Genomic DNA, 24,810 nt, shown 5'->3' on the forward strand with positions numbered 1-24,810 from the left:
GCTGACAACGACTCCTAATATGCTGATTGGTTGGTAATTTGCAACAGCAGTCTTGGAACCTCCTTTATGCAGTGGTACTATTTTCCCACTTTCCACCCCCTCGGGACTAACCCAGACCCGAGACTCAAATTAAACAAAGTGGTCAAGTACTGACAATTCTTTTGCTGCTTCACGTAAAACCCGAGCTGGTATACCATCCAATTCCACAGATCTATTCATATTAAGGTTTTGTAATATACTATACACCTCCATTTCATTCACCTCAATCCTGTATAAGCTATTGGTTCCTTCATTCCTGCAATATCACCACCCAGATGATATACTCTTGCAAAGTGCTCGCTCAGTAATTCCACTATATCAACTAATTCAGTTACCTTCCTACATTGGCATTCCTTAAAACCATTCTTCTGTATACATTTTTTCTTTTACTTGCAGCATATCGAAAAAACTGTTTGGGATTCTCTTTAGCTTGCGTGGCTAATTTTCTTTCATAATCTGCTTTTGCTTTTCTTACCACACTCGTTACCCTTCTAGCCTGTGCTTTATACTGTTTGTGTGCCTGCAGGTCACCTTTCTCCTTAAATTACCTCCACAGTTGTTTCTTTTTTTGCAGCTCAAGCTTAATGGTGTTATTCATCCATTACCTCCTTCAAACGCTCCTTTACAACTTCCCATGCACTATCAATCTCCAGCCCTTGCTGTTTTACATGCCATGGCACTGAACCAAGCAATCTCCTAAGGTCGTCATACTTACCAGCTTGGTAATTCCACATGTACCCTTTCTTAATTGAAAGTTCCACACATTTAGTCACCTCCCAGGTGATCACTTTATGATCACACCTTATGATCACTCTCACCAGTTGGTGACTCCGTGGTCATATTCATTACAGTCAAATTCTCAGATGCAATTACTAGGTCAAGCACTCTGGAACCCCTAGTATATTCCATTACATGCTGTCCCAGGTAGTTATTTCTTAATAACTGCATAAAATCCAATTCCTCCTTCCCATGTGTTTTCTCCTCCTTCCAATCAATGTTACCATAGTTGAAATGCCCCATAATAATTACCTTCCTTCCACTCGTTGCGTCTATTTGTATATGCATACTATCTCCACCATCTATTCCATCACATGGTCTATAGCAACACCCATCTGTATATTTTGTTCTGCTAGTCACAATCTCACACCAAATAGCCTCAAATGTGCTCTTTTCTCTATCCTGCAGTTCTACTTCTATTCTCCTTGGCTGCAGTTCATCAGCTATCATCAATAACACTCCTCTCCCCATTCTTTTCTCTCTGTCCCTCCCGAACAAACTATACCCTTCCCATTCTATCCCACTAGCTATATCATCTTCTATCAGCCATGTCTTACTAATGCCAATAACCTGTGGCCATTAAGAGCCAACCAAGGACAAAAATTATTCCTTTTTGTTCCTAATGCTCCTGGCATTAGTATACATGAAATGCAGAAGCCTGTTAGTCCGACCCCTATCTTGATGCCTTCTACTAACTATCCCATTCTGATTTTTTTGTCCTTCCTACTAGCCCAGGCATATTATACACTTTCTTACACTCAACTGCCTCACTGATGCCTTCATATCCACTCCCCCCCCCATAATAGCTCTAGTTTCCCTGATTCTCCACATCCACTTTCACTTCATTCAGCAACACTTTTTCCAGTCTCTGCACACCAAATCCATTCAGATGCAAACCATCCATCTTGTATAAGTCCTTTCACCCATCAAACTCACTCCACACCACTCCTCCTGCATTACCTGCACATAAAGTCATTTGCAATTATGGCCCTCCTTCTCAACTCTTCTCTGTCATACCGCGTCAACAGACTCACTATCTTAACTCTCTCACTCTTTTCTTTTGCTACCTCTAGTAATTCCTTCAGGTCCTCTCTCATAACAAATTTTTCACCTTTTAAATCATTTGTTCCTGCCACTTCTATCATTTCTTTCACTCTCTTCTTTTGCTCTCTAATAGCCTCACTTACATCCTTAATTTTCGCACCCGCTAAGTACGATTTTATCGAACTCTCACCTATTACACCTCTTACTAGTGAATCACCATACAACACCCGCTCCTTCATTTTCCTTTTCACTCCTGATGATGCTCTCATTTTTCTTATCACACATTTGCTTCTTTCCATTAGCTGATGCACTGGTAAACAATCGCTCCAGCTGGCGCTTCCCCCTATGTATCGCTCTGCGCAACTGTGTGATCTCCCTCATTGCAACTAACTCTTCATTTTTTTTATCACTCAAACCATTCTTACGCTCTGTACTTTTATTTTCATTCTCTCTTTCACTCTCACTCTCAACACTGCTCTCATATCTGGCACTACATCGCAAATTTCTATCATATCACTATTTTCTATCACATTATGGCTTTCATCTATTACATCAATCTCGCAACCTGAGACACTTCAAATCCTCACATTCCTTACACTTTCGGCACACTTACCCACCACTATCATTATCGATCCAAACTTCGGCCGCTCTCGGAAAAGCATACATCCCGCAGACTTTACATTGAACGAACTCCCTTAGGTTAAATTTATCGAACAAAGATGGCAATGATTTGGATGCCATTGCCTTTCTTCTCTTTGGTGCCATGTGCTATGCTACGTATGTATCTTATCAAAATACTAATTTAACACCAATTAAAACAGACTTTTTATGCTAAACAGATTAACTCGGCAATATACTATAATTCTAGCACAATTATTAAGTGATAACGCTATTTTTTTAAAAACTAAATAACTTATCTTTTGCAGCTCTTCAAACGTAATCCTACCATCAATGTGCCCCCTAACATATAGACATAACTCTTTCTCTGTCATCAATGGCACCCCCCCACTCTCTTTTTTTCCTTTCTATCTTCACGAAACACTTCATATTCTTCCATCTCTGTTCCTGTCAGGATGTTATCCTCATCCAGCCATGTCTCACTTATTCCAATAATTTTTGGATGAACAGACTCAATTAATGCAACCATTTCATCTGCCTTGTTTCTTACACTTATAGCATTTGTATACAAACACAACAGCTCACTCTTGGATCTATAGCTAGTTCCACTGATAACACTCATTCGACATGATTTTTCCATGCTCATCTCAAACCATTTCCCTTTCTCCTTATTCATTTTAGAATCCTCTTCAAATCCAGCTGTTTCCTCTTGATCCCAGGTCATTCCCCTTCCTTTCCTCTCTGCACATGCATTCACATCCTCTTGGAGCATCCAGCTTTTCACTGTGTGTTCCCCTGTCCACCCTGAGCCTCCCCGTTCCGCTGTCCGTCTTGCACACCTGTTCTCTCATTCTCTGTACTCATGCTGCTCACTTCTTCATTCATAACCACCTCTTCAATCGCTCTTGTCTTACTCTCCCACTCTTCCACATCGCTTCCCACTTAATCAGATTCATTCTCTGTACTCATTTCTCTATCTTCCAGCAGCAGTCTCTCCAAGCGACTCACACCAAAACTACTCAAGTGCAGTCCATCGCTCCTATACAGTTCACTTCATCTTTCAAACTCATTCATGCACATTAACAAACTGCACTCCTTTCTCCTTGCACATTTCTGCTAACATATCATTAAAAATCCCTGCTTTCCCCCTCATCTCACCACTGTCATGCCCGAGCAACATGCTTACTACCTTTCTTATCACACTATTCTCTTTTATCCATCTCAACAACCTTCTGATATCCAATCTGACATGTTATTTTTCACAGTCAAGTAATTTGTACCTATTAGAACTGCCAATTCTTTTGCTCGCTTACTTCTCTTATCCAGTGCCTCAATCACTACTCATTCTGCCTCCAGTAAAACATACCTTGGACATCCTCTCGTCCAACACACCTTTAATAATTGAATCACCATATAATGCCATTCACAGGTCTTTCGTTACCTCTTTTATATCAACATTATTTGTTTTCATCATTTTCGCTCCCCCGTACATTTCCCGAATTTTCTTAACTTCATTCCACATTTATTTCATCTCTTACCTCATCCTAACCAACTCACTTTCGAATCTTGCATCACATTTTCGCTGTCATTCATTCTTTTGAATTTTTGAACTCTCGAACTCTGTGTTACACTTTTGCTCTCGTTCTTTCCATTTTTCAAGCTTTTGAACCTTGCGTAACACTTCCGCTTTCATTCATTCTTTCAATTTCATTGCTTTATCCCATATTCGCATCATTTATTATCATTTTTTCACTTATATCCACTTCTGACAGTAACCTTTTCTTGTTTTACCACTTCTCCAACAAGTACCTCAGTTATTTATCTGTTGCCGGAAAACGACCCGGACTGAGATCTGATTGTCATTCAAAGTGCCTTAGAAGATCTAAATGTTAGGTATGACAATATTGGAGTGCTGACAAGTTAGAGTATGGTGAAATAACATTGATAGGAGATTAGTAATAATGTAAAGTTATTCCTGTAGTACTGTCATAGTAGGCTATACACCTCCCTTGAGGGTACATATCACTGATGTTTTTTTTTTTTTTTTTTTTTTATGTTGGGCCCATATACGAGAGGTTGGCTGATCAACTTATACTACGTTAGTACTGTATATGATGATACAAAATACACGGGAATACAGAAAGAAGAGATGGCTTGTAGTATGTAATGAGTTGTATCATATTTGGGAGATTATATATTGAATAAATATAATGATAAAGGATTTTGTATGTTAAATTTCATTATTTCTAGAAATAAAAAAAAAAACATTTTTTTTCCCCAGTGAAATAAACTCCCAGTGTACTGAAACTCTGTGTACTCCTTTACACTTGGCTGTCAGTCACCAGCAGTTGTCTGCTATTCAAACCCTCGTTAATCTGAATTCCCGATTGGATCTAGTGGATATAAATGCAAATACGGTCTTTCATTTTGCTGCAAGTACAACAAAAGAAATTATTCAGGTTTGAAAGTCAATGAGAATTTATTTACCATGTTGCAAATTTTTGTTGAATTTAATATAGATATCAGTATTTATATTTGTCTTGTAGATGATGAAAGCATAAGTCAATCATTCTGTAAAAAAGGAAGCTTTCACATTCAAATGAGCTATCTGCATGAATGCAGAAAATAAAGTTTGCTTTCTAAGAATGCATCAGTTATGTACATATTGATTATGAAACATTTTTGCAAGATTTTCTAAAAAAAAAAAAAAATGCATCCAAGTTTAAAATGCATATTTTACTGAAGTATGTGACATACAGATTTGATACTGTTGGTACAAAGATCTGATACAATAAATTTGAAAATGTTTATACAGTAAACTTTTAGTGAAACAAACATTCTTGGAATCTGTTACTGATCTGCATCTCTTATGTATATCAGACACCTTCATAATTATAGTAGTTATCTCATGCAGTGTTTTATCTAAATTCACAATCCATCAGATAAACCTTGATATTAAGTCAGCTAAATGACCTTCATAGTGTATTCTGTTATAGTTTATTTACTTTACTACTGCATAATCTGTAATGAATATTGGAAAAAAAGATCTTGGCTAAAAATTTAGAATGATTGTTGTTATTTTTATATTAATCTAATGTGAGGATGACATTAGATTAATATAAAGACAGATGTTAGATATGACATCTTATTCTACCTGTAACATAGATATGTTAGAAGTAGAAAAAAGAGAAGGACAGATGATAAAGATAAGCCGGACTTTTCATGAGCATTAGCTTAGATTTAGAAGAAAGAAGTAGAAGTATGGCAGATGGCAGTTTGGTTGAACAGTACCTATGAAATTATTGTAGAAAAGGCATGAGACAGAAACATAATGCTGAAAACTAAAGAAGATAGAAAAGTAGAAATCATATAGAAAGTTTTTGGATAGTAAATTGGCATGTTCTCGTAAAGAATATAGAGAATATTGGAAATAAATTATGTGCACAAGTTACTGAACAAATGTCACAGGAAGATCTTAGAATGAACATAGAAGATGAATATCACCAAGACAGCAAAAATATTTTAAATGCTGCTAGGGAAATTACAAATGGAAGAATAATGCAAGTACTGCAAATATTATCATAGGTCATAAGACTATACGAGGGTGGTATGAAAAGTTCTCAGCCTCGACTATAGATAGCAACATTATCTGCATGATTTTTTTTTCTAAGTTGGTACATCTGTCATAAGCATCCATGTGAAATTGCAAGCCATTCTATCAAGTAGTTTGTTTTATACAGCTGTCTGAAGCAAAAGTGTTGTCTGTATCCCTTGAAATGGATAAAATTGAGTATTGTGCGGTTATAAAAACGCCAAAAGAAATTCATTCAAAGTTCATAAAAGTTTGTGGGCACTCTTCTCCTTCCTTTTTTGACAATTAAGAAATGGGCTCCCAAGTTTAAATGTGGCCATACCAACCTTAAAGATGATCACGTGAAGGACGTCCAAATATACCAGAATATATACCAGTAATGATACCAGAAATCATTGATCAAGTGCACAATATGGTATTGGATGACCGGCGAGTCAAAGTGCATGAAATTGCTGAGGCTATAGGCATTTCAAAAGAACATGTAGGATATATTTTGCATGAAAAATTGCAAATGAAAAAACTTGTGCAAGATGGGTGCCTCACTTGCTCACAGCAGATCAAAAACCCACTCGCATGAAAATCTCTGAACAGTGCTGGAGCATTTTAACAAGAATAAAACTGATTTTGTGCATTGATTTATTACTATGGATGAGACTTGGATTCACCATTACACAAAGTATCTTCAGGAGTGAGGCAACTCGTGGTAAAGGGGGACCAAGCTCTCTCATCACTTGTCTTAGTATCTCCCATAATGCAAAACATGTCTCCTTGTGGACATGTATAATGCTATGCATTAAGGGAAGGGCCACTACCCAGACCGGTTTCGACCTTTATTGAATGTTCAAGTGCAGGTCAAACTCCAAAAACTCAGCATTGTTCCCCTCAGTAACAGGCTCACCCTACTGCTGAGAAAAACTCTCAGCATTGGCTTTACCCCCACCACCCAGCAGAGCCGCTCATTTGCTCATATGTCATCTGAGGGGTAACAGCATTACCATTCATCACCCAAGCTTCCAACTGGTTTTGACCTTTATTGAGGTCTCGTCAGTGGGAGCCAGACCCAGAGGTGGTGATACTAAGGTGGAAGTAATGGAGAAGTCATATTTACCTATACGAGTTGCCAAAAGGTGTCTCACCTTATTATTGAATTACTCTGGATTAGAGAGAAAGATGTCGGAAGTTTTTTTTTTCACTTCTTAGACTATAATAAATTTAGTTTAATCTTTTATCCAAGTGTAAGCAAACAAGGTTGCACCTGAAGAATCTTCAGGACTGAGGCAACTCATGGTAAAGGTGGACCAACTATCTTAGTATCTCCCATAATGCAAAGCACAACTCTTTGCAGATATGTATAATGCTATGCATTAAGGGAAGGACCACTATCCAGACTGGTTTCGACCTTTATTGAGGTGAAAAAGTAAAGGGTTGCTCATCATAGGCATAGAGTAGTTAGTATACAGGTGCAAGAGAGCCTGATAGTATTAGAAGAAAAAAAGACAGATAGATAGCATGAGAGAGAAAAGACCTCAGCTCTTTTATATCATCATATGGCCAAAGGCTATCAATTTTTCTTCTTTCACCAATCTCATATAGATGAACAACCAAAAGTCCAGTTGATACTAAAGCTCAAAGATGACTGATACCCAGGTGGTTAGCTTCATCTGGGTTAACTGCCTTGAGTTGGCCTTCTCTGCCTGGGATTGCTCTCCAGTCATCCCTGCATTTGACTATAAGACTACATTGAATTAAGAGGATGGAACTATTTAAAAAACCTCTCATAGCAAGAATAGGCAGAATTTTATCTCCTCCTGATGAATATTGCATAATGTGGGTGGTCTATACCATCTAGTGATAAATTTGATATCTCTTAGAATGCTTCTTTCTAAATACAAAAAACGTCTGACTGAACAATAAAATTTCCACAATACAATATTATAAAGCATTTGGATGTCATATTACTGGTTTTCAAATCCATGTTTTTTTTTCTAACCTTCCATAAATGGTATTTTAATTCATTAATTATAAAAATCAAAATTCTCTTCCCATTGCTGACAGGTGGTGGGTATTATAAAAAAATAACCTGTTCCGTTGTAAATAGTGGCATGCCCAACACATTACATAATCTGTTCCAAATATGCAGAGCAAGAGGGCAGCTGTAGAATGCATGTTCTACTTTTTCCAATTGGTAACAGATGTCACAGATTGAATTTCCAATGTTAAAGTACCTCCATTTGATGGCATTGACTGGAAGGCAACCATATGCAATTCTCCAAGCAAAATCCTTCCTGTTAGGGTACCCTTGAAGCTTTATCAAGTTATGAAACAAAATATTGTTGTCAGTACCTAACTGTGGAACTTTACAGCGAAAGAGATTAAAGATTCTTTATACGAAATTTTACTTTTTTTTAATGGAAAGAATGTCAATTCCGGAGTGTTTTAGTAGTCTTAGAGTTAAGCACAGGGTGTTGTAGTATTCAGGAACAATCTGAGCTTTTGGACCTTTATAATCATTAACTCCAAATAGGGGAAGATGAAAACCCAAGTAGTACCAGAGAAGGCCTGCAGGTGTGTGATTAGTTTGCATTATTTTATGGATTCTTGAAGCTGTATTGCTTAAATAGCAGAATTTTAAGACTGGAAGTCCAAATCCTCCATGCTTTGTTGATAGTCAAAGAAATTCCTTTTTAACTTCTTGGTATAGGCTAGACCAAAAAAATTGCAGAGGTTTATTGAGGTCTCATCAGTGGGAGTCAGACCCAGAGGTGGTGATACTAAAGTGGAAGTAATGGAGAAGTTATATTTACTTATATGAGTTGCCAAAAGGTGTCTCACCTTATTATTAAATTACTCTGGATTAGAGAGAAAGATGTTGGAAGTTTGTTTTTTTTTCCCACTTGGTTAGACTATAATAAATTTAGTTTAATCCTTTATTCAAGTATAAGCAAACAAAGTTTGCAGCTGAAGTATCTTCAGGACTGAGGCAACTCGTGGTAAAGGTGGACCAAGCTCTCAACATTTGTCTTAGTATCTCCAATAATGCAAAGCACATCCCAGACCTGTTTCGACCTTTATTGAGGTCTTTTTGGCTCTTCCCTTAATGCATAACATTCTACCTGTCCACAAGGAGATGTGCTTTGCATTATGGGAGCTACTAAGACAAGTGATGAGAACTTGGTCCATCTTTACCACGACTTTCCTCAGTCCTGAAGATACTTCAGGTGCAAACTTTGTTTGCTTACACTTGAATAAAGGATTAAAATAAATTTATTATAGTCCAAACAAGTGGGGAAAAAAAACTTCCAACATCTTTCTCTTTAATCCAGAGTAATTTAATAATAAGGTGAGACACCTTTTGGCAACTTGCATAGGTAAATATGACTTCTCCATTACTTCCACTTTAGTATCACCATCTCTGGGTCTGGCTCCCACTGATGAGACCTCAATAAAGGGTGAAACCGGTCTGGGTAGTGGCCCCTGCCTTAATGCATAGCATTATACATGTCTGCAAGGAGATGTGCTTTGCATTATGGGAGATATTAAGACAAGTGATGAGAGCTTGGTCCACCTTTATCGAGTTGCCTCAGTCCTGAAGATACTTCAGGTGCAAACTTTGTTTGCTTACACTTGGATAAAGAATTAAACTAAATTTATTATAGTCTAACCAAGTGAAGAAAAACTTCCAATAATGGCATTTTGTTTATTCATTATCTTGAAAAGGTTAAAACAATAACCAGGGAATATTATCATAACACTAATTATAGGTGTAGGCCATATTGGTCTGTTCCGGTCTCATTATCCATCCAATATCCTTTTTTGAGGTCTTCCCTGCCTTCTCTTTCCAATTAGCTTATATTTCAGTATTTGTTTAGAATGTTGGGTGTTGGCCATTCGGTTTGCATGTTCAATCCATTTTTATTTATAATTGTTTATGTTTTCTTCTGTTGATTTTGTTTTTAGTTCTTTTAAAATGTCTTCATTTCTTTTTTGATCTAATAATGAGTATTTTTCAGTTCTTCTCATAAATCTCATTTCACTTGTTTTTATTCTTTATGTTGTTTGTTTATTGCCCAAATTTCGCTGCCATATAATAATGTGGGCACTTCTAAAGAATTGTATATTTTCTAGTGTGTTTCTTTTTGAACTACATTTGGGTTGAGTGTTCTGTTTATCAGGCCTATAATCTGTAAAAATTTTGAAGTTTTTTAATTTTGTCTTTTTCTCCTTCATATGATATTTCACATCCAAGATAACTGAAAGTATTTATCTGTTCTATTATTTTATTATTAATAACTGTTTTGCTTCTATCTGGAGTTTGTCCACAAAATGCCATTGTTTTCTTTTTATCTATGGAAATTTTCATTCCAAACTGTTCTACTATAATGTTTAAATTATATATTGCTCTTTGTAAATTGTCTTCCGTATCTGCAAATAATAGCGAATTTATTTTTGTTATTCTGGGAAATTTCTATACCTTGATTGTTTAAGGTGCTCCACTGTATTAATATTTCATTAATGTAAATATTGAAAAGTGTTGGAGACAGAGGGCATCCTTTTCTTACTCCTTGGTTTATAGATTGTTTTTCAGACAACTTTTCATTTATTATTATTTTTATTTCATCTTCATCATCCTCATAATCTTAAAATTCCTGCCATGTACCCCCAAGGGATGTGCAGGATATGATAGTACTACATGAAAAATTTACATCATTACTAACTTCCTATCTACAATTTTCCTCCAAATCCATCTGTTATTACTTGTCAAGACTCCAATATTATCAGATCTTGTATTTCTATCACCTAAGACACTTTGTACTGTATCAATCCACCTATATCTTGGTCTTCCTCTGAGTCGTTTTCCTGCCAACCTGGCAGAGAACACTTGTTTTGCCAATCTTTCCTCGCCCATTCTGTTTAAGTGACCATACAACCTGAGATTAGCTCTGCTAACGCATTCCTGGATGCCGACAATGTCAAGTTCATTTCTAATATCCTCATTTTTAATATGATATTGCCATTGATGCCATCTATTCACACCTCTAATCTTTCTCAGGACTCTCATATCTGCAGTCTCTAGTCTTTGGTCAAGTATTTTACTTCTGACCCGGCTCTCAGCTCCATAAGTTAAAACTGGTTTGAACACTGTCTTCTATACATTAATTTAACGTTTTGACTAATTTCTCTCTTATTCCACATGAATTTATTCAGTTGACTTCCTACCATACCAGCTTTGTTGATTCTGATTTCTATTTCCATATTTAATTTACCATCTTCACTAAAAATCGCGCCTGAGTAGCTGAAATGTTTTACTTGTTCCATATGTTCTCCGTTCACAACACAGTTGATAATTTCAACGATTCTACCTATTTTCATTGTCTTTGTGTTTTCTTTTTATTGCTGACCTTCATACCATATCTATTATAACAATTATTCAATTTAGTTAGGGAATCTTCAAGACTTGTAGCGGATTTATTTAGAAGTATAGCATCGTCTGCATAAAGCAAAGAGCTGATATCCAATTTTGATATCATGTTTAATACCACTTTCCTTCATAATGTGATCCATAAAGATAATGAATAACAGTTGGGATAATGTACATCCTTGTCTCACACCAGATTTAACATTAATCCATCTTTCCTATACTTCCTTCAATTCTAACTGCTGACTTACAACTCAAATAAAGACTAAGTATTGCGGGTATTGGGGGTGCTTAAGGGTCAAAGCTGTATAACTGAGAGGACACCTCCACATAGCCTTTAAAGGAATGCGGAGAACCAACCAGGGCTTCTGATTGGTTGGTTCTCCAGTGAGGATTGGACATTCTGACCTAATGTCCAATCCTCACCTTCTCGTGGTGCACCTTATTGGGTATCAACCTGGATACTGAACGAACGAGGATGGGCTGGCAATTTGGGATTTAGCCGAACAAATTGTATTCTTATTGGTTAAACCAAAATAAAAAATGATGGTACAACATGACATGACTGGTTAAACAAGGCCCCCGTTGTTTTCGCCAGGGAACCAGGGCGAACAGCGAAAAGTAAGCTACTGGAACAAATCTGAAAACAAACCCCAACTCAACCTCACCAGAGTTAAAGATCGGTACTATCAACATAAGAAACCTGAATGGCAAAGAAATGGAGCTAGCTGAGAAATTAGATAAGTACCAGATTGACATAATAGGGGTTACTGAAACAAAAAAGACCAAAACTGGTGAGATCTTTCTGAGCAATAAATACAAAATGTTATATTCAGGCAATGACAATCAAGGAAAAGAAGGAGTAGCCATAGTATTCAACACAAAATACGAGGCTAATCTTCTTGAATGGCAGTCAGTCTCAAGTAGAGTAATGTGGGCAAATATGAGAATGGGGAACTGGACAATGAGACTTATTTGTGCCTATGGTCCGACAGAAGGTTCTGCTAAGTTAGAAGTGGAGGAATTTTTTGATGCTTTAGAAAAAGCAACTGACACAATGAAAAAGGAAAAGTTGGTCCTTGTTGGGGATCTAAATAGCAGAGTAGGAAATGATTGTGAGACATACAAAAATATTTTTGGAAAATTTGGAGAGAAGAGCAAAGCTAATAATAATGGCAAATATCTGTTGGATTTCTGCTCAGGACATGGACTGGTTATTACTAACACCATGTTCCAACATAAAAATGTGCACAAATTCACATGGAGAGAAGAGGCAAGGAATAAGAAAAGTCTCATTGACTATGTTATTGTTGATAGTGATGTTTTCTCCCTGGTGCAGGACACCAGAGTGTACAGAGGATTTGAAATTGGAAGTGATCACTATTTAGTCTTGAGCAGGATAAAATTGAATTTCATATTGAAAAGAATAACATGTAAGAAAGTTTTAAAGCGAATAAAAGTTGAGCAGCTCTCAGATGTGAACTGTAGACTAAAATACAGAAAGATTATTGAAAAAAAATGAAAGAGTTTGATAACAGGAATCAAACCTTGGAGATTCAGTGGCAAACTCTGAAGAAAACATTGACTGATTCTGCCAGAGAGGCATGTGGTGAGGTTGTCTGCAAGGATAGAAAAATTAGAACTCCATTGTGGACACAGGAAGTTAAAGAGTCAGTGAAGGAAAAGAAGAAAGCATATCAAAAGTTCCTGGCAAATAAGTCAGCTTTTGCTCTTAGAGAATACAGAGACAAATGTAAGAAAGCTAAACAGTGTGTAAAACTAGCTAAACAAAAGTCATGGGAGGACTTTGGAAAGAATATAGAAAATAAATGTCAAGAAGGTGGCAAAATAATCTGGAGGTTGTTGAAGAAGCTTAGGAATGGAGGAAAGAATGCTGTAAAAGGAGTTAGAGATGATAAAGGTGACATGAAAACAGGGGAAAAAGATATCCTTGAAGTATGGAGTAATTACTTTGAAAAACTGCTAAATGAAACAAGCAGTGATGACAGCACAGTGGTAAAAAGCACTGACCAGGCATGCAGTCAGGAATACATATCCATACTTGAGGTAGAAAAAGCCGTCAAAGGCTTGAAATGTGGAAAGGCAGCAGGAGTAGATGATATTCGACCAGAAATGCTGAAGTATGGTGGTATAAAAGTCTTACAGTGGCTGCACTGCATAGTTCAGAAAGCCTGGACAGAGGGACGAATTCCCGATGATTGGAGTAGAGCTCTCATAGTGCCCATATATAAAAAGGGAAATAAAGCTGAATGTGAGAATTACAGAGGTATTTCCCTACTGAGTGTTCCTGGCAAGATCTATGCAAGTATACTTGAGAAACGGTTGAGAAGAATTGTGGAAGAAAAGCTTGGTGAAGAACAAGCTGGATTCAGGCCAAATAGAGCTGTCAGGATCAGATCTTCACTTTACGTCAAATTGTCGTGAAAGCATGGGAATATAACAAAAATCTATATTTAAGTTTTGTCGATCTGGAAAAGGCATATGACAAGGTGCCAAGAGAGAAGCCATTCGATACGCTACAGTTGTATGGTATCAATGGGGCATTATATCAAGCAATACTTAGTCTTTATGTGAGTTGTAAGTCAGCAGTTAGAATTGAAGGAAGTACAGGAAGATGGTTTAATGTTAAAACTGGTGTGAGACAAGGATGTATATTATCCCCTCTGTTGTTCATTATCTATCACATTATGAAGGAAAGTGTTATTAAACATGATATCAGAATTGGAGATGTTAATGTCAGCTCTTTGCTTTATGCGGATGATGTTATACTTCTAAAGATATCCGCTAAGTCTGCAAGATTCTCTGACTAAATTGAATAAGTGTTGTAATAGATATGGTATGAAGGTCAGCAATAAAAAGACAAAGACAATGAAAATAGGCAGAATCATTGAAAATGTCAAGTATGTTGTGAATGGAGAACCTGTGGAACAAGTAAAACATTTCAACTACTTATTCACGATTTTTAGTGAAGATGGTAAATTAAATATAGAAATAGACAACAGAATCAGCAAAGCTGGTATGGTGGGAAGTCAATTGAATAAATTCATATGGAATAAGAGAGAAATTAGTCGGAACACTAAATTAGCTGTATACGATACAGTGTTCAAACCAGTTTTAACTTATGGATCTGAGACCTGGATCAGAAGTAAAACACTTGACCAAAGACTAGAGACTGTAGATATGAGAGTCCTGAGAAAGATAGAGGCGTGAACAGATGGCATCAATGGCAATATCATATTAAAAATGAGGATATTAGGAAAGAACTTGGCATTGTCAGCATCCAGGAATGCGTTAGCAGAGCTAATCTCAAGTGGTATGGTCACTTAAATAGAATGGGAGAGGAAAGATTAGCAAAACAAGTGTTCTTTGCCAGGTTGGCAGGAAAACGACTCAGAGGAAGACCAAGATATAGGTGGATTGATACAGTACAAAGTTTCTTAGACGATAGAAATATAAGATCTGATAATGTTGGAGTCTTGACAAGTAACAGACTGATTTGGAGGAAACTTGTAGATAGGAAGTTAGTAATGATGTAATTTTTTCATGTAGTACTATCATATCCTGTACACCTCTTGAGGGTAAATGGCAGGAATTTGATGATGAATGATGATGATGATGTATTGCTTGATATAATGCCCCATTGACAACATATAACTGTAGTGTATTGAATAGTTTCTCTCTTGGCACCTTGTCATATGCCTTTTCCAGATCGACAAAACTTAAATACTGATCTTTGTTATATTCCCATGCTTTCTCTACTATTTGTCGTAAAGTGAAGATCTGATCCTGACAGCCTCTATTTGGCCTGAATCTAGCTTGTTCTTCACCAAACTTTTCTTCCACAATTCTTCTCAACCGTTTCTCAAGTATACTTGCATAAATCTTACCAGGAACACTCAGTATGGAAATACCTCTGTAATTCTCGAATTCAGTTTTATTTCCTTTTTATATGTGTAAACTCTGAGAGCCCTACTCCAATCATCGGGAATTCTTCCCTCTGTCTAGGCATTTTAAACTATGCAGTGCAGCCACTGTAAGACTTTTATACCACCATACTTCAGCATTTCTGGTTGTATATCATCTACTCTTGCTACCTTTCCACATTTCAAGCCTTTGATGGTTTTTTCTACTTCAAGTATGGATATGTATTCCTGACTGTATGCCTGTCGAGTATTTTTTACCACTGTGCTATCACTGCTTGTTTCATTTAGCAATTTTTCTAAGTAATTACTCCATTACTTCAAGGATATCTTTTTCTCCCATTTTCATTTTACCTTTATCATCTCTAACTCCTTTTACAGCACTCTTTCCTCCATTTCTGAGCTTCTTCAACAACCTCCAGAATATCTTACTATCTTCCTGATATTTATTTTCTATGTTCTTGCCAAAGTCCTCCCATGACTTTTGTTTAGCTAGTTTTACACAATGCTTAGCTTTCTTACATTTGTCTCTATATTCTCTAAGAGCACAAGCTGACTTATTTGCAGGAATGTTTGATATGCTTTCTTCTTTTCCTTCACCACCTCTTTAACTTCCTGTGTCCACCATGGAGTTCTGATTTTTCTATCCTTGCAGACAACCTCACCACATGCATTTCTGACTGAATCAGTCAATCTTTGTGCATTTTAGTTTACACTTCACATCTGAGAGCTGTTCAACTTTTATTCGCTTTATAACTTTCTTACATATCATTCTTTTCAATATGAAATTCAATTTTATCCTGCTCAGGACTAAATAGTGATGCCTTCCAATTTCAAATCCTCTGTTCACTCTGGTGTCCTGCACCAGGGAGAAAACATCACTATCGACAATAACATAGTCAATGAGACTTTTCTTATTCCTTGCCTCTTCTCTCCATGTGAATTTTTGCAAATTTTTATGTTGGAACATGGTGTTAGTAATAACCAGTCCATGTCCTGAGCAGAAATCCAACAAATATTTGCCATTGTTAAATTCTGAATGAAATAGAAATTATTCCATCATTATTTCATTCAGTTTTAACAAGTAACAACATTCCCAGATCTAATAATTGTGCATCAGAGAACAGAAAACCAAGTATAAATTATTGATAACGCTTATAACTTAAGTAATTTTCTTTATCCTTTATACACTTACTGGTCATTGTTAAATTTACCAGAAGTTAAAAATATGTGAACCTTGTGTTAATGTGTAAGTATCTGAGTCATATTGCATGTAAGATAATCGGATTAAGCATTGAAGGCTTGAAGCGGAACACGTGCACCAGAGTCGAGTTACACGCGAAAGTTTTTGGCGAAGCATGCTAGGTGAAATGGTGGGACTGGTGCTGGAGGAATTAGGTGCCGAGTTCAAGAAATGAGGGGGAGATCGTTACGTAGGAAAGTGAATAACGCGCCTTGGATATATAGAGCTTGGCAGTGCCAGCTCAAGGCTTTTTCTCTCTTCATTCTATGGATGGGAGCTCTGGAATTTCTGAGGAAGGTTGTGGGAGTATGCGGACATGTCGTTTGGGCGGCCCACCGGTCAAGCAGAAGTTCAGCGATCACACATCTCATCCCTGCAGAAGGTACAGCATAGAGCGACAAGTCATGCTGAACCACTTGAACCGATAGCGGCAAGCTAGAGTAACTTACTTCGAAAGAGGAGAATTGTGTCCAAGTCCACCAGTTTATTTCTTCAGATGAAATCAAGCAGAAGCATGGTCCACGAGATGAAAGCACTCCTGAGACAATTGAGAAGAAGGCCAAGTATTTCTACGGTCCCTGGTAATGTAAAATTTTGTTCTGTTATGTATTTGTACTAAGAGGGATAATCCATGTTCGTGCAAGGAACTTTCTAGTTATTCATGTTTCATTAAATGAACGGACTCTAGGGGATTAAGCAAGAAGAAAGAGGGGAAACCGAATGTTTTAAGAAAAAGGATTGTGTAGGAATATGTTAATGCTATATGGTGTACTCAGTCTGTTAATTGATTAGCCTCTAGAAATGTTGATTACTGATTGGAATGTTGAACTACTAATTGAAGCTCTAATCTAGTTTCACTTGAGATTTTGAGGCATCTTATAAAATGTTAAGAAAGAGTTTGTATCACTTAATTAAACTCAATCTGAAGGATACTTGTGATTCTAATCTTGTAATTGTTATCTGTAAAATATTTGATTTATCGAATAAATGTCTTTCATCATTATTAATCTAACGACTAGCCTAGATTTTGATCTCTGCACTGCTCATAAAAGTCAGACCCAAAGCGGTAGTTAAGACATAAGGATAGCTACGACTGCAGTGAAATATAGATGTTGTAAGATTTAAGTACTTAACGAACTTATCAAGGAATTAGTTAATACTGTACAATTCTGAGTGTTAATTCTCCGATTATTGAGTTATTCTCTTGTCTAGAATTTAGGATGGCACAGCATAATATAAATTTTTCCTAAACCTGAAAAGGGATTAGCACCAGAAACGAAACAAAGGAATTGGTGGTACCCAAAGGCAATCCTTTGTCTTCCACACTTTGCACACTCTATACTAAATAAATTGGTGGCCTTGAATTCAAAGTGCAACTGCATACGAGTGCTAACATTAATAATAAACAAGTAGAAATTAATATAAAAACAAGAGTAAGAAAATATTACACCATTATTATTAGCTTTGCTCTTTTCTCCAAATTTTCCCAAAATATTTTTGTATATCTGACAATCATTTCCTACTCTGCTATTTAGATCCCCAACAAGAACCAACTTTTCATTTTTCATTGTGTCAGTTGCTTTCTCTAATGCCTGATAACATTCCTCCACTTCTACCTCAATAGAACCTTCTGTAGGACCATAGGCACAACTAAGTCTCATTGTCCATTTCCCCATTCTCATATTTGCCTACATCACTCTACTTGAGACTGCCTGCCATTCAAGAAGATTAGCCTTGTATTTAGTGTTAATTACTATGGCTACTCCTTCTTTTCCTTGATTGTCATTGCCTGAATGTAACATTTTGTATTTATTACTCAGAAAGATCTCACCAGTTTTTGTCTTTTTTTGTTTTAGTCACCCCTGTTATGTCAATCTGGTACGTATCTAATTCCTCAGCTAGCTCCATTTCTCTGCCATTCAGGCTTCTTATGTTGATAGTACCGATCTTTAAGTCTGGTGATGTTGAGTTGGGGGTGTGTTTTCAGATTTGTTCCAGTAGCTGACTTTTTGCTGTTCGCCCTGCTTCCCTGGCGAAAACGGGGGCCTTGTTTAACCGGCAGGTGATGCATCTGCCGGCATGAAATTTTGTCATGTTGTACCATCATTTGTATTTTGGTTTAAGCCTATAAGAATACAATTTGGTCGGCTAAATCCCAAATTGCCAGCCCATCCTTGTTTGTTCAGTATCCAGGTAGATACCCAACAGGGTGCACCATGAGAAGGTGAGGATTGGACATTAGGTGAAAAGCCCTGGTCGGTTTTCAGCATTCTATGTGGAGTTCTCCTCTCAGTTATACAGCTTTGATCCTTAAGCACTCCATTTTTATTTCATTATCTTTATATATATTCCATATTGCATGTAGTAAAATATTAGGTATATTTATTCTTTGTAATGTATCAAACAGTATATATCTTTTTACTTTGTCAAATGCTTTTTTGTAATCTATAAACAAAAGATGAGTTTCCAAATAAATTCTCTTCTTTTTTCTTTCGTATGCCAAAAGTGGTTTGCCAAATTCCCTTCTGGAGATTTCTACGTCAGTGATCCGGCTTGCTCCGGTCGCCCGATCGAGGTTGATTTGAGTGTTGTGAAGGATATAGTCGACAAAAATCCATCACAAACAGTGCGGAAGATTGCTGCAGTACTGAACATATCCCATACAAGTGTTGAAAACCATTTGCACAAATTGGGATATGTTTCAAAACTCAATGTTTGGGTGCCTCATGAATTGACTGAGGCGAATATGACTGCTCGCATATTCATCTGTGATTCGCTACGACGTTGCCAAGAAAACAATCCATTTTTGAAGCTGATGATTACGGGAGATGAAAAATGTATAACTACGATAACATGGTACGTAAAAGTCATGGGGCATAAGAGCGAACCACGTAAACAATCTCAAAAGCGGGATTGCACTCAAAGAAGATCATGCTCTCTGTGTGGTGGGATTATAAAGGTGTTGTCCACTACGAGGTGTTACCGTCAGACAGAACAATTGATTCAACTGTCTATTGCTCACAGTTAACGTGACTGGCTCCTGCAATTAGCACAAAACATCCTGAATTGGCAAATCGGAAAGGGGTTGTCTTTCACCACGACAACGCCAGACCCCACACATCATTAACAACCGGAGCAAATTGCTACATCTTGGCTGGGATGTTTTGCCGCATTCTCTGTAGTCACCAGACCTGGCACCTTCCGATTACCACTTATTCCGATTGTTGCAGAATTCTCTGAACGGGAAAACTTTCGCTAATGAGGAGGGTGTCAAAAGACACCTGGATCAGTTTTTCACCAGTAAACCTCAGGAGTTTTATGAACGCGGCATAATGAAGTTGGTGGACAGATGGCAAGAGGTCATTGATAAAGAGGGTCAATATATAACTGACTAGTATGTATTATATATATTAAATAAAATGTATTTCATTCCACTCTGAAAAACCGAACAAACTTATTTGCCAACCCAATAATAATATTTTTTCACTGTATATTTTTAGTTTTTCATTAAGATTCTGCTATATGTTTTGTAGCATGTATTCAATAAACTAATACCTCTGTAGTTAGCAGGTTTTGTTTTATCCCAGTTTTTAAATATAGGTATTACTATGCTTGTATTCCATTCTATTGGTATTTGTCCATTTGTATATATTTTATTTAAAAATTTTAGTAATTTTTGATGAAATTTTTTTTCCAGCAAATTTATATAGTTCGGAGTTTATCCCATCTTCTCATGCTGATTTGCCATTTCTTATTTTATTTAGGTTGTCCTTTAATTCTTTCATTGTTATCATATCATTTAAGATATTTTGTAAGTTTCTGGTGTAATTATTTTTGATGCTAGTATTATCCATCCAAAGATCTGTAAAGTAATCCAAGAATTCTTTTACATCTATTTCACAATTTATATTTGCAGTTTCTTTTATATCTGCATTCATCTGTTTTAGTATTTCGTATGTACTGGGTCTTATTTTGTATGTCATTTTCTAGATATGATACAAATTTTTCCCAGCTTTCTCTATGTCTCTTTCTGGTTTCTCTTTTGGCTATTGCTCGTCTTTTTTTATATTCAATGTCATCTTCTTGTTTTTTGCTACTTAACTATCTTTTAAAAGCCAGCTTTTTATTTTCAATTATTGTTTTTATTGCATTGTCCCATATATGCATTTTTTTTATTTTATGATAATTTTTTGTGTGTTCCTAAACTTTCATATGCTGCTGATGCAATAATTTCTTTTATATTATTCCATTCTTTCTCAATGTCTTCATTTTCTTGTATTTTTTCTAAGTAGTTTATTAATCTTCTGTTGGTATAAATTTCTTATGCTTGAATCAGTTAGTAGTCTTACTTTGTAATTAGTTTTTGTTTCTCTAGTTTGTTTATTTATTTTTTTTTTTTGTAGCCAGTTTGGTGGAAATCTTAGTTTTGCCTGTACTAAATAGTGATCCATGTCAATTTCTAGCCCTCTTCTAACTTCAACATCTAGGAAGAGGTTTGCTACTTTTTCATTTGCTATAAAGTAGTCTATTATTGATTTTTGTCCTCTTGCACACCACGTATATTTATGTATATTTTTATGTTTGTAAAATGTATTCATTATTTTTAATTTATTAAATATTGTATAATCAATGAGTCTCTTTCCATTTTTGTGTAGTGTTGGTTCTCCAATTTTTGTATATTATTGTTAATTTTTTTCATTCCTATTCTGGCATTAAGATCTCTCGCTGTAATTATGTGGCCTGTTTTATTTAATTTTTCATATATTCCTTGTAACTCTTTGTAAAAGTAATCATTTTCTTCTTCTTCTCCTTCTTCAGAGGCATACACTCCAACAACTGTTAATTTTTCTTTATTTAATTTTAATCACACTTCTAATATTCTTTCATTCCAGCATGCATAATGAGTTATTTTTGCTTTAATTGATTTATGGATCCAAATCATTATACCAGCTGTTGCATGTATTTGTTTGTCCACTCCACTATAAAGGGACAAAAGAAACAGCTAACTACAATATTTCTTTTGTTCCTTTAAGTTTCTTTATTGTTTCTGTAAGAACTGTGATTTCTGTATTTTCGTCATTTATCTAATTCTTCTTCTTTATGTGCTATGCTTCTAATGTTTCATGTAGCATATTTCACCATGTTTTTCTTTTTCCAAAGTTTCTTAACCTTTTCTAGTTTGTGGTCGTTTCCCATGTTTTCTGTCCATTTTGGATTTTGTTGAAACTTGAAAGTAATATGTGTTTCCCTATATAAAGTGACTAGCATGATGATAGGTATCCTAGTGGTGTGACTGCCACCTTAAGACAACTAGGCTTGCCTTTTTTAGTAGATAGTGAGAGGAAAGAGTCACCCCCTTGCCATCAAATTGCTCTAATAGCACTGGGGGAGGGGAGGAGTAAGAAGTAAGAGAGAGAGAGAGTAGAGGGAAAGAAGAGTAGAAGACCAGTCCCCAGATATAATATACCAAGTATATTGTACGAAGTAAGATCAGGTCTAGCTTGGGTATCCCGTACTCAGCAATGTGAGCCCAGATCTTTTAACCAGACTAGATGAAAAAATTCGCAAGAAAAGACCTGGTTTGCAGAAGAAAAAATCATCTTTCACCAGGATGATGCACCTACCCACATAGGTGTTTTGGCAGTGGGAAAATTAAGGGATCTGCATTATAAATTGTGGAACATCCTCCCTATTCCCCAGATTTGGCTCCCTCTGACTTCTGTCTGTTTCCAAAACTAAAACTCTTCCCTGCCGGTCATCATTTTTCTTCAAAGTGATATTTTGCAGATCTTACTGAAAACCACTACAATGATGGGAACATGCATTTGAGCTGTTGAGTGATTTTTTTCTACTGTGCTATCACTGCTTGTTTCATTTAGCAATTTTTCGAAGTAATTACTCCCTACTTCAAGGATATCTTTTTCTCCAGTTTTCTTGTCACATTTATCATCTCTAATTCCTTTTACAGCACTCTTTCCTCCATTTCTGAGCTTCTTCAACAACCTTTAGAATATCTTGCCACCTTCTTGATATTTATATTCTATGTTCTTACCAAAATCTTCGTTTGACTTTTGTTTAGCTAGTTTTACATAATGTTTAGCTTTCTTTTGTCTGTGTATTCTCTTAGAGCACAAGCTAGCTGACTTATTTGTCAGGAACTTTTGATATGCTTTCTTCTTTTCCTTCACCGCCTCTTTAACTTCCTGCGTCCACCATGGAGTTCGGATTTTTCTATCCTTACAGACAACCTTACCACATGCTTCTCTAGCTAAATCAATCAGTGTGCTTTCATTTTTTCTTGCATAAGGTTTGTGTATTATAGTCTACAGTTCACATCTGAGAGCTACTCGGCTTTTATTCACTTTAAAACTTTCTTATATGTTCTTTTTTTCAATATGAATTTGAATTTTATTCTGCTTAAGACTAAATGGTGATGACTTCCAATTTCAAATCCTCTGTACACTGGTGTCCTGCACCAGGGAGAAAACATCACTATCGACAATAACATAGTCAATGAGACTTTTCTTATTCCTTGCCTCTTCTCTCCATGTGAATTTGTGCACATTTTTATGTTGGAACATGGTGTTAGTAATAACCAGTCCATGTCCTGAGCAAAAATCCAACAGGTATTTGCCATTATTATTAGCTTTGTTCTTTTCTCCAAATTTTCTAAAAATTATTTTTGTATGTCTGACAATCATTTCCTACTCTGCTATTTAGATCCCCAACAAGGACCAACTTTTCCTTTTCATTGTGTCAGTTGCTTTTTCTTAAGCCTCAAAACATTACTCCACTTTTATGTTAGTAAAACCTTGTGTGGGACCATAGGCACAACTACGTCTCATTATCCAGTTTCCCATTCTCATATTTGCCCACATCACTTTACTTGAGACTGCCTGCCATTCAAGAAGTTTAGCCTTGTATTTAGTGTTGAATACTATTGCTAATCTTTCTTTTCCTTGATTGTCATTGCCCGAATATAACATTTTGTATTTATTGCTCAGAGAGATCTCACCATTTTTTGTCTTTTTTGTTTCAGTCATCCCTATTATGTTGATCTGGTGCTTATCCAATTCCTCAGCTAGCTCCATTTCTTTGCTATTCAGACTTCGAGTTGGGGTGTGTTTTAGGATTTGAGCAGCAGTTAACTAATGAAAAAAACAAAACAAAAAACCTAGGGTGTTCTTTTGCCATGTAGCCAGCAAAAAAAAAAAGAAAAAGAATGATTATGGTAGAATTATTGATTTGAGAAAATGGTATAAGGACAACTGTTGAGAGAATATACTTGAGATATTTAATGTGCAGTTCACAAAGGTCTTTCATCCTTATAATGTGATATCATGGAGGGTTTGAGAGCAGTGGATGATGGGGAGAGACTGACCATGAGCAAACAAGAGGAAGTATATTGGGAGTTAAGCAAACTTGATGCCAATAAAGCTGTGGACTTGATGATATATATTTGATATATTTTGTTCGGGTTTGATTACATTTGGAAGCCACTTAACACATTCATGCCAGGCTGTGTTTCAGCCTTCATATGCTGCACCCATCAGGAACTCAGTTGACCATGGAACATGTCTTTTCTGTGTTTAATGGGATTTTTATCATTGTCATCCTCAAATTCCTGACATGTACCTTCAAGGGATGTACAGAATATGTTAGTACTACATTAAAAACTTACATCATTACTAACTTCCTATCTACAATTTTCCTCCACATCAATCAGTTATCTGTCAAGACCCCAACTTTAATAGATCTTATATTTCTGTCTTCATATCAAATCACCTATATCTTGGTCTTCCTCTGAGTCTTTTTCCTACCAACCTGGCAGAGAACACTAGTTTTGCTAATCTTTCCTCTCCCATTCTGTTTAAGTGACCATACCACCATATATATATATATATATATATATATATAGTTTATATATATATATATAGTATATATATATATTTCATATATATTTCATATATATATATATATATATATATATATATATATATATATGAAAAATAAATTACTTTGAATGGCTATAATACCAAGAATAAAAAAGAATAAAGTTTAATGCTGAGATACTACTAGTTTTGTTGAAAAAATCAACTTCTTCAGGTATTAAAGACAAAGAATTTTATAAAAAATAACA

General features: G+C 36.0%; 1 protein-coding gene across 2 annotated transcripts in view; it reads left to right on the forward strand.

Annotated features, from left to right (window-relative positions):
- Positions 1–24,810, forward strand: part of iPLA2-VIA (calcium-independent phospholipase A2 VIA) — a 369,611-nt gene that overhangs the window by 86,041 nt on the left and 258,760 nt on the right. For both annotated transcript variants that reach the window (XM_090407696.1, XM_090407695.1), the window contains exon 4: positions 4,760–4,937. In XM_090407696.1, the coding sequence (XP_090263822.1) occupies positions 4,760–4,937 (178 nt within the window). The remainder of the gene's footprint in view (positions 1–4,759; positions 4,938–24,810) is intronic.

This window comes from Typopeltis vanoorti, chromosome 17, assembly GCF_054136105.1.
Source record: "Typopeltis vanoorti isolate ZY-2024b chromosome 17, IOZ_Tvanoo_1.0, whole genome shotgun sequence".
In the NCBI taxonomy this organism is placed as follows: Eukaryota; Metazoa; Arthropoda; class Arachnida; order Uropygi; family Thelyphonidae; genus Typopeltis; species Typopeltis vanoorti.